Below are 16,508 nucleotides of genomic sequence, written 5' to 3'. Positions count from 1 at the left end.
TAAGGCAGCCACACAGAGATGTGCCTGAAAGCTTTCCTGACTATATTTTGTTCTTTTAGTAGTAGTATTTTGTGTAGAGAATGTACACTCTCTATTTCTCCTGTGTGGAATCCTGCAGTGGTTTTCTCCAGCTTCTTTAGCAGCAACTTATGCAGAACAAGCTTTTGTAGACCTTCAAATGCTGTTGACTTCTTCTGGATCCAGGGACGGCAACTCTCTTTTTCATGTGTATATGGAGGGTGTTCACACCTGGAGACTGTTTCATTGGACAGCCACTCTTGCACATTGGTTATTTGATGCAGTATGGAGGTACACTTCTCCTTCAGGTTTGTCTTATTCCCATTGCATGTCTCCACAGAGAAGCACAGGTGGTTGGATATGCACTTTACCCATTTCATCAGATCTGGGGACTTGATATTTAGTACTCGTTTTTTCATGTCCTTCATTATGTGCCACAGGTCATACTCATACTGTACTATGCTGTTCTTTCATGATCGTCTGCTCTGATGGGTGGCAGTCTGTGGCCAGGATGGAAATTGAGACACCATGGTCTGCAAGCTTGGTGAGGCATCTCTCAAGACCTGTTGTCTTGAGCCAGTAGCTCTTCTTTACTTCAGTCACTTGGTGGTTTGCTGGGCTAATACCAACTTGGATTTTTTAACACGCAATGTGTATCAAGCAAAGAAATACAGATAATACAAAAACAGTAAAAGGAGTGCAAATCATTTAAAAAAATCCAACAAAATAATCAAGATGTGTTGATTAAGCTTTACATACCAATTGTTGTCATTGACTCCTTTACAGACACCAGACTGCTGCTTTACCTGAGCATTCTGGTTCACTTTTGGGTGGGGGTCAATGTACCATTCTCCTAGTAGGACTGGTGGAGAAAATTCAGATGTTTTCTGCTGATGCTGAAAGAAATTCAAGAGAAAACAGTTTAGAACAAAGATTAGGCTTACCTAGTTAACTGTTAACATGATAATTGAATGACTCACTTTTTTAGTCTACCCATAACAGTTGGTCATAATAACACACACAGTTGGATGAATGACTGGTCAATCAGGTAAAGCAAGCTACCCAACAAACAAGCTAGAAACCAAGAAATGTTCGCAATCTGTAAGTTAACATTGTTACCTAGCTAGCTAACGTAAATATTAATGTCAGTAGCTATAGCTATATAACTAGCAATGCAAACTACTATGAAAACTTTCTGAAAACTTTCTGAAAAGTGAAAAGGAATTATCTGTAGCTAGTTAGCAAATGTTATACTTACCTGTATACATGTAGGAATGTTTCACGGCAGACTAAATACATATGAAGTCCTTTGTTGTTTGCGTTTGGTCTGTTGGCTTTGTTTATGATGCTGTGTGTTTTCGCTACAGTTCACACTCAATGTGTTCAAAATTTCCTCTGTCATGGATGCCCTTTATTTGTTAATATTATCTGTATACAGTTGTTTTATACAACACGGGCCAGTGTTTTCTTTTCGGACATTTCTGCATTTGCAATGAAATGCCTGAATTTTGTCAATTTCCATTTCATACACTGCTTGCACAGAACATTCTACTGATTTCATCACACGGTCAACTTCCTCTGTGACAACAACACTGTATATCTTAGTTACTTCAACATCACTTTCATCAGAAAAATCTGCAATGTCTCGTTCTCTGACAAAATTTTGAACAGTATCCCAGTCTGGGATTTCCTCATCATTATCACTGACATAATTCATCTTCTGAGAGGGTCATGGCATCATTGTCCTCCAGAAAGTATTTTTTTACAACATGTTCCCATTCAGATTTGTTGACAACGCCAGCTAAATTCAGGGCAGTGATCTGGGTGACAGCTCTAGCAATGCATTCGTAGTTGTCCATGTTTGAAAATCCCAGGGTAACAATGATTTACTAAGTAGTTACGTTATGACAGAAGCCGGTGACTTGGCAGACTGATCAAAACTCTGTGTGTCAGCATGTCCAGCCCCTTCATTATCTCAGCCAATGTATAGCAGGAAGAATCCTGTATTTTTTCTGCTGGTTAAACAAGGGTTTGAGTTTTACATTGTATTCATATTTACATTGCGCATACTAGTTTGTTATTTTGTCACATGAAAAATCTTCAAGAAGGCATTTCTTCAAAAAATACAAAATGTCCCAGAACGTGTTTTTCTTCTTACAAATTGCTTTCCTGAAAAGAATTGACATGCGACATACACCTCCGTTCCTGAATATTGTCACAATTGTCCACAATATCATGCATTTAGTTACATTCCAGTTGGCTCAGAGTTTCACAACTCTCCAGGCGAGCTCAGGTGTGTGGGGCCGATGGCCCAAACCTGGTGTTCCAGATCTTTCGAGAAGCAAATTTTATGCAGGAACCCTGATGAACATCACCAAGGGTCTGTTGGAGACAGCTGGTGAGGCCAGACGCTCCTCTTCGTCAAATACACTTCCACTGTTCCTCAACAGAAATTTTTAATTTCACTACAATAATCCAGTTTGGCCCTGCTTGGTATTGAAGAAACAAGGGGGGCCACAGATAAAGAACAATGGGTGTGAACGTGGTCTGAGGAGGGGTCAGTAGGCCAAACCCAGGACCTTCAGGATAAGGTAAGATATTCTGATTGATGTGATCTGTCTGGTGACGATATATCTTGTCCTTAGCATGAAAGGTACTTCTGCTGTCCTGAGAGGGATATTCTTCCATTGGAAGGTCAGAATGTCCTTGGTATACTGAGAAACTTTAATGAAAATATTAACCTGTAGGGTCCTGTATCATATTCATCAGGAGTTTTGGTGAACGTACAGTCATGGTCCAATCCAGGGGATTGATGTTGCATCTCTGTTTTTAGAGACTCAGAAAAGGATTCAGCACAGCAAATACAGTAAAGATTTTACGACATGCTATTGTAATCTGCTATGTTTGAAAGATATTGATTACAATCCAAATATATAATGATAAAATAAGTTGTAATAACATTTCACTATTATGAATAATGAAATTGTCAGAAAGTTTATCCCATAACTATACCTGAACCAAATGCATGACATATAAGGGATACCTCGCCTGGATGTACTTTGAGGGATCAGCCGGACAGAGCGGGCTGACAGCACACTCTTCTGGGGGTGGACACAAACCAGAGAAGAAATAAACATAACTTCCTTCATTGCTCCATTGTAATTTGTGTCTCTGTGTCTCTTTTTCGTACTGTCCCGCTTAAGGGCGGGTCCATAAAAGGTACAACCTTTCACATTGGTGGAGGATACGTGCAGCTTAGCTGAGACGGATTCCCTCCCCAGCAGAGACCAGGACGAAGCATAGAGGATGAGCGAGGCCATTCTAGCCCAAATTTGACATGCGCCATACAACAGGCGCAAACACTGGCTGCGATCCAACAGGACCTGGCGCAGGAGAGACCTGCCGCCAGGAGAGTCCTGCAAAGTGTGAACAGTCTGATCCCACGGATGAGCAAGGAGGATGACATTGAGGCTTACTTCACTTCGAACAGACAGCCAGGCAAGAGTGATGGCCTGAAGGTGACTGGGCAGGGCTGATCTCGCCCCTGCTGACAGGGCCAGCAGGCGGCATATTACGACCTGAGCAAGGAAATGGAGCTGGCCTATGGCAAATTGAAGGCAGAGGTGCTGGTCCGGTATAACCTGATCCCTCGCAAGAGGGCCCAGAGGTTCCATGGGTGGACCTATAGGGAGGAGGAATCACGTTTCAGGAGAGGGCAGGGGTTTCAGTTGGTCTGGCTCATGAGAGGCTGGCTAGGGGCTACCAGGACTGTAGCGGAACTATTGGAGACAGTTGCTGTCGACAAGTGCTTAAGAGAGTTGCCAACCAGTCTACTGAGAACGGTGAGCCTGAGCAACCCCCGGACAATAGTTGCCCTGGTTGTGGCTATTGAGACCTTTGTGCTACTGAGTCCCTCGTAGAGGCCAGAAGGCTGGGGAAGCCGGCATGAGAAGTCCGAAGGCAAGTTGAGAGGAAGAGTGAGAAGTGGCCACAGAGAACGAGACACAAAACCCATGTCCTGCACGGTCAGGTGTCTCAGGTGGCAAGGCCCTAGGACCCACATTGCAAGGAACTGCCCAAAAAACTGCCCACTGAGCCCCCTAACCCAAGCCCTGGCCCCTCCCAGACATGGGATGTTCCCATCAAGCCCCCTGCTGGCAGGCGGAGATGGCCCCAGCACGGCATGTCCCACTGCAGATAGGCAGAATGGAAACAGTCGCATTCCTGGACTCTGGCAGCATGGTCTCCCTCTGCCAAAAGGATATACATGGTGATTGAACAGGACTTGAGGGCGATGTAAGGGTATCATGCATACATGGCGACGTCCAAGGGTACCCACGGGCCAGAGTAAAGTTCCTGTCATCCTTGGCCGGGACTGCCGGCTCTTCAACCAATTGTGGGCCAACGCGGAGAGGCATGAAAGGAACTGACATGTGAAGAGGAGCTCACAGCAGTGCATGGGCCTTGCACATAACCCCGGTTGCCTGCCATAAGCCCCCAGGGAAAGACGACAAGCTTCACCAAGATGCCTTGACGGCCTGCTAGGGGAACGAGAGAGGCTGGAGGAGCCCACCAGACAGCTACAGCAGGGTCTTTGAGGAGGACTTGCCATGGATGCCGGAGCATAGGCGAAGAGAGTTCCAGCCAGTCAGACAAGGACAGGAGTCAGGAGGAACGAGTGTGTCTGCAAACAGATCTTTGCTGAATCCACACACCGAGTCAGTCCTGTCTGGGGTTTGACACAGGGTCTAGCAACCGCGACATAGACCACTCCCCACCTCGTCCGAAAGCCACAGTTACCCTTTCTGAGGACCTTATGGGACAGTTCGGCACTTTTTTTGAGGGGACAGCAAATGTACACTGTTATCCAAGCTGTACAATCACTACTTTACATTGTAGCAAAGTGTCATTTCTTCAGTGTTGTCACATGAAAAGATATAATCAAATATTTGCAAACATGAGGGGTGTACTCACTTTTGTGAGATACTGTAAATATGATTGATTGAACTTGACCATGCAGCTCATTTTTGTAAAAGTATCGTCGTATTGTGCTCCTTGAAACAATCACACCGTCTTTTTCCAGAGCAGCCTCTCCTGAGGTTACCTGTGGGTTTTTCTTTGTATCCCGAACAATTCTTCTGGCAGTTTTGGCTGAAATCGTTCTTGGTCTACCTGACCTTGGCCAGAATTTTCCACTTCCCTAATAAGTAATTGAACAGTACTGACTGGCATTTGCAAGGCTTTGGATATGTTTTTATATCCTTTTCCATCTTTATAAAGGTCCATTACCTTGTCCAGGTCTTTTGACAGTTCTTTTCTGCTCTACATGCCTCAGTATCTAGCCTGCTCAGTGCATCCACGTGAGAGCTAACAAACTCATTGACTATTTATACACAGACACTAATTGCAATTTAAAAAGCCACAGGTGTGGGAAATTCACCTTTAAATGCCTTTAAATTAATTATCCTTTAAACACCTTTAAATTGTGTCACCTTGTGTGTCTCTAACAAGGCCAAACATTCAAGGGTATGTAAACCTTTGACCAGGGCCATTTGGGTCATTTCGGTTATCATTATGATTTAAAAAGGAGCTAAACAACTATGTGATATTAAATGGCTTGATATGATCTCTATCCTTAAATAAATTATTATTTGGAAGTCTCTTGGTAGAAAAATCTTACTGAGCTCAGCGCTCATTGGCTAGGCCCTAAGGCTTTGAATAGAAGGCACCAGCTAACGTCATTGACATTGACTTGGGAAAATGGTATGACGCCTCAAGTATAATAATACAAGAATTGCATGATCAGTCATATTTTCTAAATCAATGCCTACATTTCACAATTTCATCTAGGATATGCAAACCTATGAGCACAACTGATTTAATGAAACAATGATGAGTTGAACGCATATGCTAATTGCCCGTTTAACAAACCGGAAAGTCAACCATGTAAACATGCTACGTTAATTAAATACTTAAATTATGTTTTTGTTTGGGTCTGATGTGGCATATTGTAGCATGTTTCATCAAATTGTATTGGGGAAAGTATATTTTATAACAGTTCTTCCAAAAGGTTTTCATCTAAATTACTATACTGTCAGAGGTTGATTGACAGCAACACAGGCTTGAATAAAAGCAATAAAAAACGATATGTTGACGTTCTCACAGATGCCCCCCTCGTGGCTTGTCTTATTTTTGATTTTATGTTTTTTGTCCGTGGTGCATGGCACTGCAACATGCCGCATTATATTGCAGTATAACAAGGCATGCATCGTCATGGACTGCCCCCTTGGTGCTAGAATTAGATGAGTGACATCTGTACAGATAAATGCAAACATACCATGATGAGGAAATAATATTTCAGACGACATGATGAAGAGGGTAGTGAGAGCACATTAGTTGGAGGAAGGCTATAAAACAATCACAAAAAAGTTTAGCTCCATCAGTCCACTGTGAGGCTAATCATTTACAACTGGAGAGCATTTAACATTACAGGACCTCAGCCAACTGTAGAAGTGGACATCTTTACAAAATATCCCCAAGAGCTACAAGAAAATCTAGTATCTAACCTGTTGGGGGCCCTAAGCAAAATGTCAGTTAGGTCCCCCTCTCCCCTATCAGTCGGGGGCTCCCTAGCAGGCAACTGCTTCTGTTGCTTATGCCTGGATCCGGCCCTGTGTGTATGCGTAAAAAAAATAAGAACACTGAATCAACATGTCATTGATGGGAGGTTTGCTACTGTTGGAAGAAACATCTGCTGTTAAAAAAGAACCAACCTTAACTTTTTCCACCTGGACAAACCGGACTGTTTCTGGAAATACATTTTTTGGACAGATGTGTCTAGTAATGTGTCCAGAAACAACAACAACCACAAAAATAGCCTTATCCCAACAGTCAATCATTTTGTTAGGAATGTCAAGATCTGGGGCTTTTCCTCATCAGGACCTGTTTGACTGCACATCATCAAGGTAAACATGAATTCTGAGATATACCAGGAGATTCTTGAACAGAAATTCAGGACATCAGTCAAGGAGCTAAAGCTGAGCCGAAAATGGGTCTTCCATTAAAACCCTGACCCAAAACATTTAAGCAAACACTGGGGTTTTGATTTCATGAATTTCATTAGATATTTAATACAAAAATTATAACCATCCCTGTAGGGCAAGCAGCGCTTTACATTTAGATACATATTATAGAATATGAATACAAGGCTCAAATTGATGTAATTTTCTTGAACTGTTTTTCTTGTGTTTGGTATATTGAATGGTAATGTATTTTTTTTACATGACTACATGGTGACAGTACTGCCTTAAAATACAGAGATGTGTGTAAAAACAGGTGAATTGTACTCACAGGGTGGGATAAATTGTGTTCCCTTCAGAAATTCTCAAAATGATTATGTGTAAATTCTTAATAGAACCAGAATTAGTGTGCTAGCATTTGCGAAAAAACTTAAATCAACTAGAGACACACAATCATGTTCTTAGGATCCTAAAAGATAAGAATGGGTATTGACTTTCCAGAGAGGAGGATTCATTCAAACAGGGAGACTACTTGCCCACATAAAAAATACAGTAATTGCATATAACCGAATGTGAATTACAACAACAGTATAGGTCACACAAACTTGTACTATATGTAACTCACTGGAAATATGGCACAGTGCAAAAAATACAGAATGCAATCTTTTGGGATAGTTGTAAATCTGTCCACATGGCCAATATCAGGCAAAGTAAGCATTCCTGCTGGTACGGAGTAAAAAGAATAGTCTTCACCATGTCAGCTCCACAGAGGATTAGCTTTCCCACTCTAAGCTCTACCACACACTCAGACAGACAAACACGTATGGCCATAGCTACAGCTGTCCTGCAGTGAGACATATAATCTGGGACCCAGACATCCCTGGTAACTACTTTCACCTGGATCACATGGAGCATCACATGGAGTAAAACTCCCCCCAATGTTGACCTTCAACGTACTGAGAGGCCTGAGGGAAACACTACGCTAGACACAACGATGTTGACAGCAACCTTAAAATTCCTGCGTGACTTTCTGCTTGAATACAGCATTTGTGCAAAGTGACATTGGATTTTGCAGTCAGTTATCTCAGATTTTGCAACAGAAGTCAATGCACTTTCAGAGAAATCAAAGGCGTATGAATAGAATCTGGCTGCATTGCCGGTATAAAAGTATCTGTTTACATGCAAATAAGAATTTCACATCATTTTAGTAACCAATTATAAATGTAATCATACAGTCAATACCAGAGCTGTGGATTCAATTACAAAGGTACAAAGATTATGTCATTATGTCATTGACTTAAAGTGCTCTGTAAGCACTTTAAGTCGCTCTGGATGAGGGACTCAACTAAATCACTTAACTGTCAGATGTAAATCCATCTCAAAGCAGGTTTTGCTGTGTCATGCCTCAACCTCAGCACTAGGTCACCTTTCAAAACACTGCAGACTGAGCAGGAGAATGAATGAATACGTATGCAAGAAACACCTACCCTGCAGTCTCTGCATCACGTTGGCAATATCTCTGGTTGATCGTCCATAGCGCTGGGGTGATGATGCCATGCCGCTGCCCTAGGGTCAGTCAAGTTGAGCTCCAGACACAGTCCCACAACCTTACCTGCAATTGAACCTCTGGTCAGGAATCAGTTCTTAGTATTTCAAAAGCTTGAGTCTCCAGTCCAAACTCACTAGGGTCTATACTGGGTCCATGCTGCTGTATCCTCCTAAACAAGTCATCCCTGCTGCAATCGCACACTGTCTCAAGCTCCTCCCCTGTCTGTATGTATGTCTGCCTCACGCTGCCCCCTCCCTGTCTCTTATGCTGACTATTTCTCTCTCTCTTCCTCTCCTCAGGCTCTCTCCTGAAGACAGGACAGCTTGTTGGTCTGCATGTACTGCCCCCCAGTGTCTAATCTGTGCGTTATGAGGTGCTTGTGCCAATAGTTAGACATCTCTGAGAGTGAAAGAGAGACATTGGGAAAAGACAGAAAGAAGACCACCTGTTTTCTTTGTCAACACAAAATGTCCCCATACAATCTTACGTGGCATGTACAGTGGATGTCAAGGAGACACAAACATTTTGAAAATGCAGCTTTTGTATATGCAAAGCAGAGGTATTTAAACTCACTGTGGGGTTTGCCATATTTTGAAAAAATTAGAAAAGGAAATTCAGTATGGCACACAAGTTTCAAATATGTTTTTTGAAAATTTTTATCTAGGCTTAGATGTTTTAAAATGTGAGCACATGTGTTTCACATGTTGGGGGACATTTTGGGGAATCACACATTTTTCATGAGATCTCATGTTAAACATGATGGATGATCTGCAATGCTATGAGCGACCATCTCCAGGAAGTCATTGGGTCTGATGATTTCTCATTCAAGGAATGAGGCCATTTTATATGAGGATATTTATATTTATTTGAGGATGATAACGCCCCCATACACGCTGCTAAACTAATGAGTGGTTTGAAGAACACCAGGGTTACGTCAAACGCCTTTTATAGCCTCCCCAGATCTTATCATCATTGAACCTTTATGGGAAGTTCTGGAGTTTTCCAGCTCCCTTGAGGCTTTTCTTCTCAAGGAATGGTAAAATATCCCACTACCTAGTTCACAACTTGTATGATAGAATTCCTAGAAGGATTGCAGCTGTTCTGAAGGCAAAGGGTAACCCTATTTTATTAGGACCTTGATATTAATTTATTGTTTGTAGGCTGTGTGTCTGTATAAGCTCTTTTGACTGCAATGAAAAAGTATTAACACTGTAAAGGCTGAAATCATAACCAATAATGTGAGACCTTTTATCACCCTTAACAATATTTACGTGTGACAGATGGATCATTCCTTTTCAGGGGGATTTTTCAACCCACTGTTTCTGAAAATTGGTTTTCAACAGCTAGGAACTCTCAAATGCACACCACAGGTAGCTATACAGACTTCATGCTGTGTCAATTTAATATTGGCACTTCAGAAAATACTTTTTTTAAATATACATCAGTGCTAAAGTCGAACATACTCCTGACTGTGATTAAAATAGTCCCTGCCAGTCAAAAGTTTAAGCACTCCTCCAATGCTTGACTGAATCATTCTGCGTAGGTTAATTGATTTGCCAGTTTGCGTCCTTGCTCAGTCTGCAGTGCTTGCTAAGTCTGAAGGTGACCTTATGCTAAGACTGAGGCATGACACAGCAAAACACATTTTGGACTTTTTTGTATATTTATACACATACACACACACACACACACACACATATGTTATGTATCATATATGTATTTTTGTAGTGTTACACTCTCATCTATACAATTATCCCTAAAAAGCAGAGACGGGTTGTAAATAGGTCAATAATCAATATGCACACATGCTTCCCTTACATCTCTGCATATTACCAGTTGTGCTTTCTAGATTGATGGATCGATTAATGCTGTTTAAATTCAGGTGGGAGGGAAAATAAAATGATGCAACACTCTTTGGCACTTACTGAAATGTTTAATCCTATTTGGCCATACCTTTCATTATCTCAGCAGTGCTCTCAGGAGCTTGGATGGAGGAGGACAACATTACAGTGGCGGTAGGGACAGCATCACTAACACAGAGGGGGCAGCCTGGCCAAAATGTGGAGAAGACACATCCTCAATAACAAGAAGAGGGAACACTGGTTGGCTTGTGGCAGACAACAGCGTCATCATCGCTTCATGTCTGTTTTCTTTACAACCATATTGGAATTCTAGTGCCCAGTGTCCCCACCCCCCAATCACCCATTTGAGTAAATATTGGCAACTAATACAGTGTAACTATTGAAGGCTAAATATGCTTTGTATGCCAAGACTGGTGGGACCAGGCCTATCAAACAACTCATATGCAAACTAATTTGGTCCTAGGCTTTAGTCTAGGACCAAATTGTTTTATTCAAATAAGGGGTATCAACAACTCAGCTTCAAAAGAATTGTGGTCCATACAGAATTTATTTGTTATTTGAGTTGGCATACGATAATAGAAGGCTTGTCCTGGGGTGTACAGTGCAGCCCTGGGATGGAGTGCTGAGTCTCACATTTAAAAAAAGCGCAATTCGGGGTGACCTCTACAGAGTAGGCTCACAAGACTGGAACGAGAGAAGAAGGGAGGAGGGATCCTGCCGCAGGAGACGGGAAAGGCAAAAATAGAGAGAAGAAAAGGCTTCCAAAGGATAATATATGTACAAAGTCTATCATATGTACTGAATGTCCACATCCGCCGGAATCTGTTACAGCGCTCAGTCATAGCACTCATGTTGGTATGAAAGTCCGCCAGCGGTAATCTTCTTCAGGCTCAGTCAGCACTATTTCTGAAATCTTATTAGAAAGCTAAGCCATCCTGTCCATCAAAGTATGTCCGATTTTATCAGACAAATTATAAATGACAAAAAGGTAATTAGGGTAATACACTGAATGACAAACAATATTGAATGACGAATGGTTTCTCACCATTGAAGTTGCTAGACAAGCCATAAGAATAAATGCCATTGAAAATGATACCAGAGGGTATAAGCTTTATTCTGGTTGAGTTCTAATAACAGTCTTTCTATAACTCCTTTTGGGGTTTTGAGATACTAACCTTATGTTCGGAACACATCCCCCAATGTTCAATTTTCAAGGATAACTTAGTGAGTAGTCATAGCCCTCGTTGATGCCTGACATCTTACAATTCCTGGATAGGTATTGTTGAGACATTGGTGGGGCCCATACCCACTCATCCAAATGAGATATCCAAAGGTCATGGGTTTGAGACAATGGCTGCCATAACCTACGTTATGTTATTTATTAGGTAATTATACAGAATATCAAATTAATAAATATGATTCACACTTCTTCATTGTGCTGTTTATTTCTCATAGTTTTCAAAAACTATGAAGATCTCTACTAAAAGCACATCCACATCCACAAAACATGGTAGAGACTTTAACATAAAGTACATTTCCTGAATGCTGTGGGGGATTTCAAAGGGAATTGTCAGAGGCAATAAACGAACATGGCAGCTGTTCTAAAACCTATGCAAACTCCTTTAAAAGATGGTGTAACAATCTGTCACAGTTTAAATGGTAAGGTACTGCAGAGGGGGTAGTAAATCCTCCTGACTCATATCAACACTGCATCCAAGGATTTATTTTGTGTTGGCACAGGAACTGGCCAACCCAGAATCGACCACCTCAGTAAAGAAGTGACGTGTGACATTACATGCATAGGTTGAACATCAGAAAGGGCAGTTACTTTTATGGTCAGAATACCCAGCTGGAATTCAAACAGTTATAAGATGGTTATAAAAGAACACACAATGCATACTCCTAACCATAATTATATGTTTTATATAATAACTAAGTGTCATTATGGCCTTGATAAAAAGCATCCTTAGAGTTGATACATACATTCTCATCACACTGCTCATATAACCAGGAAGTCAGAGGTATTAATATGCTGGGATGACAACGTTCCACACGCTAATGACCATAATCAGCTTACAGGCGACCCACCTACAAGGACACCTTAGAGTGTGATGTGACATGGGTATTCCCACCGGGCCTTTCCTCTCCTGAACCCAGATGTTGCTGGGCCAATATCACAGCCCTTATGGAACACAGCCAGTGGGATACAACCAGCACCAGAACCCTGGCTGCAGTGATGCTACTGCACTGTGTTCAGGTTTGGGTAGGTTACTTTTTAAATGTAATTAGTTACAACTTCAAGTTACCTGTCCACATTTGTAATCAGTAACATAACTTTTGGATTACCCAAAATCAGTAACTTAATTGATTCAGTTACTTTTGCATTACTTTCATATTAAGAAATTAAACAACACCTATTGTCATCCAGATCAATCAATGTTAGTGTTTACATACAGTACCTGGCCGTTTGGCATTTTACTTAATGGGTTATGTACAGTCCCTTTGGGAATGATTTAGACCCAATGATGTTCTTCACATTTTGATTTTATTTCTAATTGATTAAACAAAAGCCTTAAATAGACACATAATGCCCCATAAAGACAAAGCAAACCCACATTTTGTGCCAATTTATATGAAAATAAGAAGTAGATTCCATGAGGAAGAAAAAAAAATGTAAGGATGAAAATAAAAGCTGTAAGGCTGATAGTGTGCTTAAGTTTTTAGCGTTCAGTCATAGGAACTTGAAAAGAGAAGTGTTTTTAACCTGGATTTTAAAAGATCTGGTAATTTATTCCAGTTGTACTCAGCGTAACTGCTAAATACAGCTTTGCTATGTTTAGTTTGGTCTCTGGGCTCTACTAGCTGACCTGAGTTCATGGATCTTAGAGCCCTGCTCAGTTTATAATCTTCAAACATATCAGAAGTTGGTTCATCCAGTATGTAAAACAGTGACATACGTTTTTTATTTGTAAAAAAGGTTCCATACTTGTAAAAAATATATTTGCAAACTTGGAATTACTTTTGTAATTGTAATAAAACGTTTTGCACACTTGTGCATTAATGTATCTAAATTGATATTTGGAACCATGCATTCATTAATAACAGTTGCCAATGTAAAATACAGAGGCTCAGAGTCTTGTCACTATAATTTTGCTAGAACTGTGACAAAATGATTTTTATTTGTAAATCACATTTTGCAGTAGTACATTTCACATCGTTTGCAAGCATAGCTTTTCTGACCAATGAACTGAGTCCGTCAAGTTTTCACCTTTTAACCAATCTGAGTAGATTCTGGTTTGATCAGTGTCTAAACCGCTGGCAACAAAAGTGAGTACACCCCTAAGTGAAAATGGGCTATAATCAGGTATGAGCTTCAAAAAGCTATCAAGGTGCAGGTTCGGGTCGGGCTCGGTCCGTTGGTTTCAACTTTTCAAGCCCAATTAAAGTTTCCCCGCTGCATTTTTTTGGTTTGTGTCTCTGTAGGCAAATAGTGTGCAATCGTACAGTTTAGAAAATCCCATTACTGCTACAAAAACGTTTTTTCTACATCATTGGCAGCCATACATGGCCGTGACATAACACTTCCTCCACAACGCTTCACAGAAGAGGTGGTATGATTTAGTTCATAAGGAGTTGCTCACCTTCTCATTACTCCTCCCTTCCCATCTTTCTTTAAATATCGCTGAGTTTTTATTAATCTGGCCAAGAAGGGTTTTTATTGACCTGGGAAATAATTATTTTGTCATCCACCACAGATATCTTTTGTAATCTGTAAGATTGTGCTCAACTCGAAAATCTTTTTAGGAGATTCAATGAATCCTTGCACATTTTCAATACAGCATTCCAAAATGCACCATTGATCAAATATTAACAAAATGTGCTCTGAACATTGCATTAAAATTTGTTTGTAAATAATAATATATTCAAGGAATCATTGCACTCCAATAACATTTTCAGATGAAAAATTACAGTGGGGAGAACATGTATTTGATACACTGCCGATTTTGCAGGTTTTCCTACTACTACAAAAATCCTGAAAATCAATTTTATTGCATGATATAAGTATTTGATCACCAACCAACCCGAAAGAATTCCATCTCTCACAGACCTGTTAGTTTTTCTTTAAGAAGCCTTCCTGTTCTCCACTCATTACCTGTATTTACTGCACCTGTTTGAACTCGTTACCTGTAAAAAAGACACCTGTCCACACACTCAATCAAACAGACTCCAACCTCTCCACAATGGCCAAGACCAGAGAGCTGTGTAAGGACATCAGGGATAAAATTGTAGACCTGCACAAGGCTGGGATGGGCTACAGGACAATAGGAAAGCAGCTTGGTGAGAAGGCAACAACTGTTGGCGCAATTATTAGAAAATTGAAGAAGTTCATGATGACAGTCAATCTCCCTCGGTCTGGGGCTCCATGCACCTTGTGGGGCATCAATGATCATGAGGAAGGTGAGGGATCAGCCCAGAACTACATGGCAGGACCTGGTCAATGACCTGAAGAGAGCTGGGACCACAGTCTCAAAGAAAACCATTAGTAACACACTACGCCGTCATGGATTAAAATCCTGCAGCGCATGTAAGGTCCCCCTGCTCAAGCCAGCGCATGTCCAGGCCCGTCTGAAGTTTGCCAATGACCATCTGGATGATCCAGAGGAGGAATGGGAGAAGGTCATGTGGTTTGATGAGACAAAAATAGAGCTTTTTGGTCTAAACTCCACTCTCCGTGTTTGGAGGAAGAAGGATGAGTACAACCCCAAGAACACCATCCCAAACGTGAAGCATGGAGGTGGAAACATCATTCTTGGGGGATGCTTTTCTGCACCGTATTGAGGGGAGGATGGATGGGGCCATGTATCGCGAGATCTTGGTCAACAACCTCCTTCCCTCAGTAAGAGCATTGAAGATGGGTCATGGCTGGGTCTTCCAGCATGACAATTTCAGACTTCTTTATGTTTTGTAAGTGGGAAAACCTGCAAAATCAGCAGGGTATCAAATACTTGTTCTACCCACTGTACGTTGAAAAACACAGAAATAAGTATATAAAACAGGTAATTTAAAAACATGCAAAATGTTAAAAACACACACACAAAAAAACAAGTGTAGCAATATCAACCAAAACTGGATTAGGCTTGATGCAGAGGTTTATTAAGGTAACCAGTTCTACAAACATATACTGCCAAAGTCAGCCACACATGCACAGAGCCATCCAGGTCTAACTAGATTGGTAACTGGTTTATAAGAGTGAAAAGGAATCTCTGGGGTTTGTGATAATTGATTATATCCACGGCTAAGTCTTGTGTCAAGGCACTGCACGATGCATCACGCTTCTTAGCCATGGTACAATGAGCATATACCAAACCCACTTGTGCCTTATTCCTTATTTTGTCCTGACTGAAATTGTATTTCTGTTTATTTTTGGAAAGTAAGTGATTGCAAAGCATTAATATTTCAGTGTCAGTTGTTGAATTCAGTTACCTTTATCTGTTCAAGTTTGAAGTGTTTGTATTTGTCATGAAATGCTTAGTTTCCGTACTCTGCAACAGTGTAGGTAAGAATATAAACTGTTTGATCTAACGAAATTCATTTTAATGTATAATGTGCATTTTTCATAGAACCAATTTTAAGTAGATGCAATCTATCATGCAGCTTTGTGTTTTATTACTGGAATGAACTTTCGCACACATCATTGTCTATGATGCAGTTGACTGGGACTCTGGCTTTCAGAATGGTCAGAAATTAGTTGATGTTAGTATATAAGACTGTAATACAAAAACCTCCTAACTTGGGTCAGGTTAAACAGCTTTTGCCTACTATGTCCTCACTTGTTGCCTATTAGGCAATTCAAGTGCTTGATAAATAACCTTTTTATTTTTCAATGGAATGGTTTGTTATAAATGTGTCTTTTCCTATTTGTATGTTTTTATTTGCTGCAATACAGGGCTCAGCGGTAAAAGAGACCTAGACTGACTTAGCTGGTTAAATGAAGGTGAGCTGTGATTTTACAAATCCTATGTGATTGAACAGAACAAAATGCCTCTACATACCATCTGA

General features: G+C 40.9%; 1 protein-coding gene across 1 annotated transcript in view; it reads right to left on the bottom strand.

The window, feature by feature from the left end:
* syne1a (spectrin repeat containing, nuclear envelope 1a) overlaps nucleotides 1-8,779 on the bottom strand; it is a 232,178-nt gene extending 223,399 nt beyond the window's left edge. The window contains exon 1 of the mRNA XM_034287789.1: nucleotides 8,525-8,779. Coding sequence (XP_034143680.1) covers nucleotides 8,525-8,594 — 70 coding nt within the window. The 5' untranslated portion in view covers nucleotides 8,595-8,779. The remainder of the gene's footprint in view (nucleotides 1-8,524) is intronic.
* Nucleotides 8,780-16,508: the final 7,729 nt, after the last annotated feature.

This window comes from Esox lucius, chromosome 18 (assembly GCF_011004845.1).
Source record: "Esox lucius isolate fEsoLuc1 chromosome 18, fEsoLuc1.pri, whole genome shotgun sequence".
Classification (NCBI taxonomy): Eukaryota; Metazoa; Chordata; class Actinopteri; order Esociformes; family Esocidae; genus Esox; species Esox lucius.
Note: the sequence above shows the minus strand (reverse complement) of the source record. Positions and strands in the feature narration are given on the sequence as shown.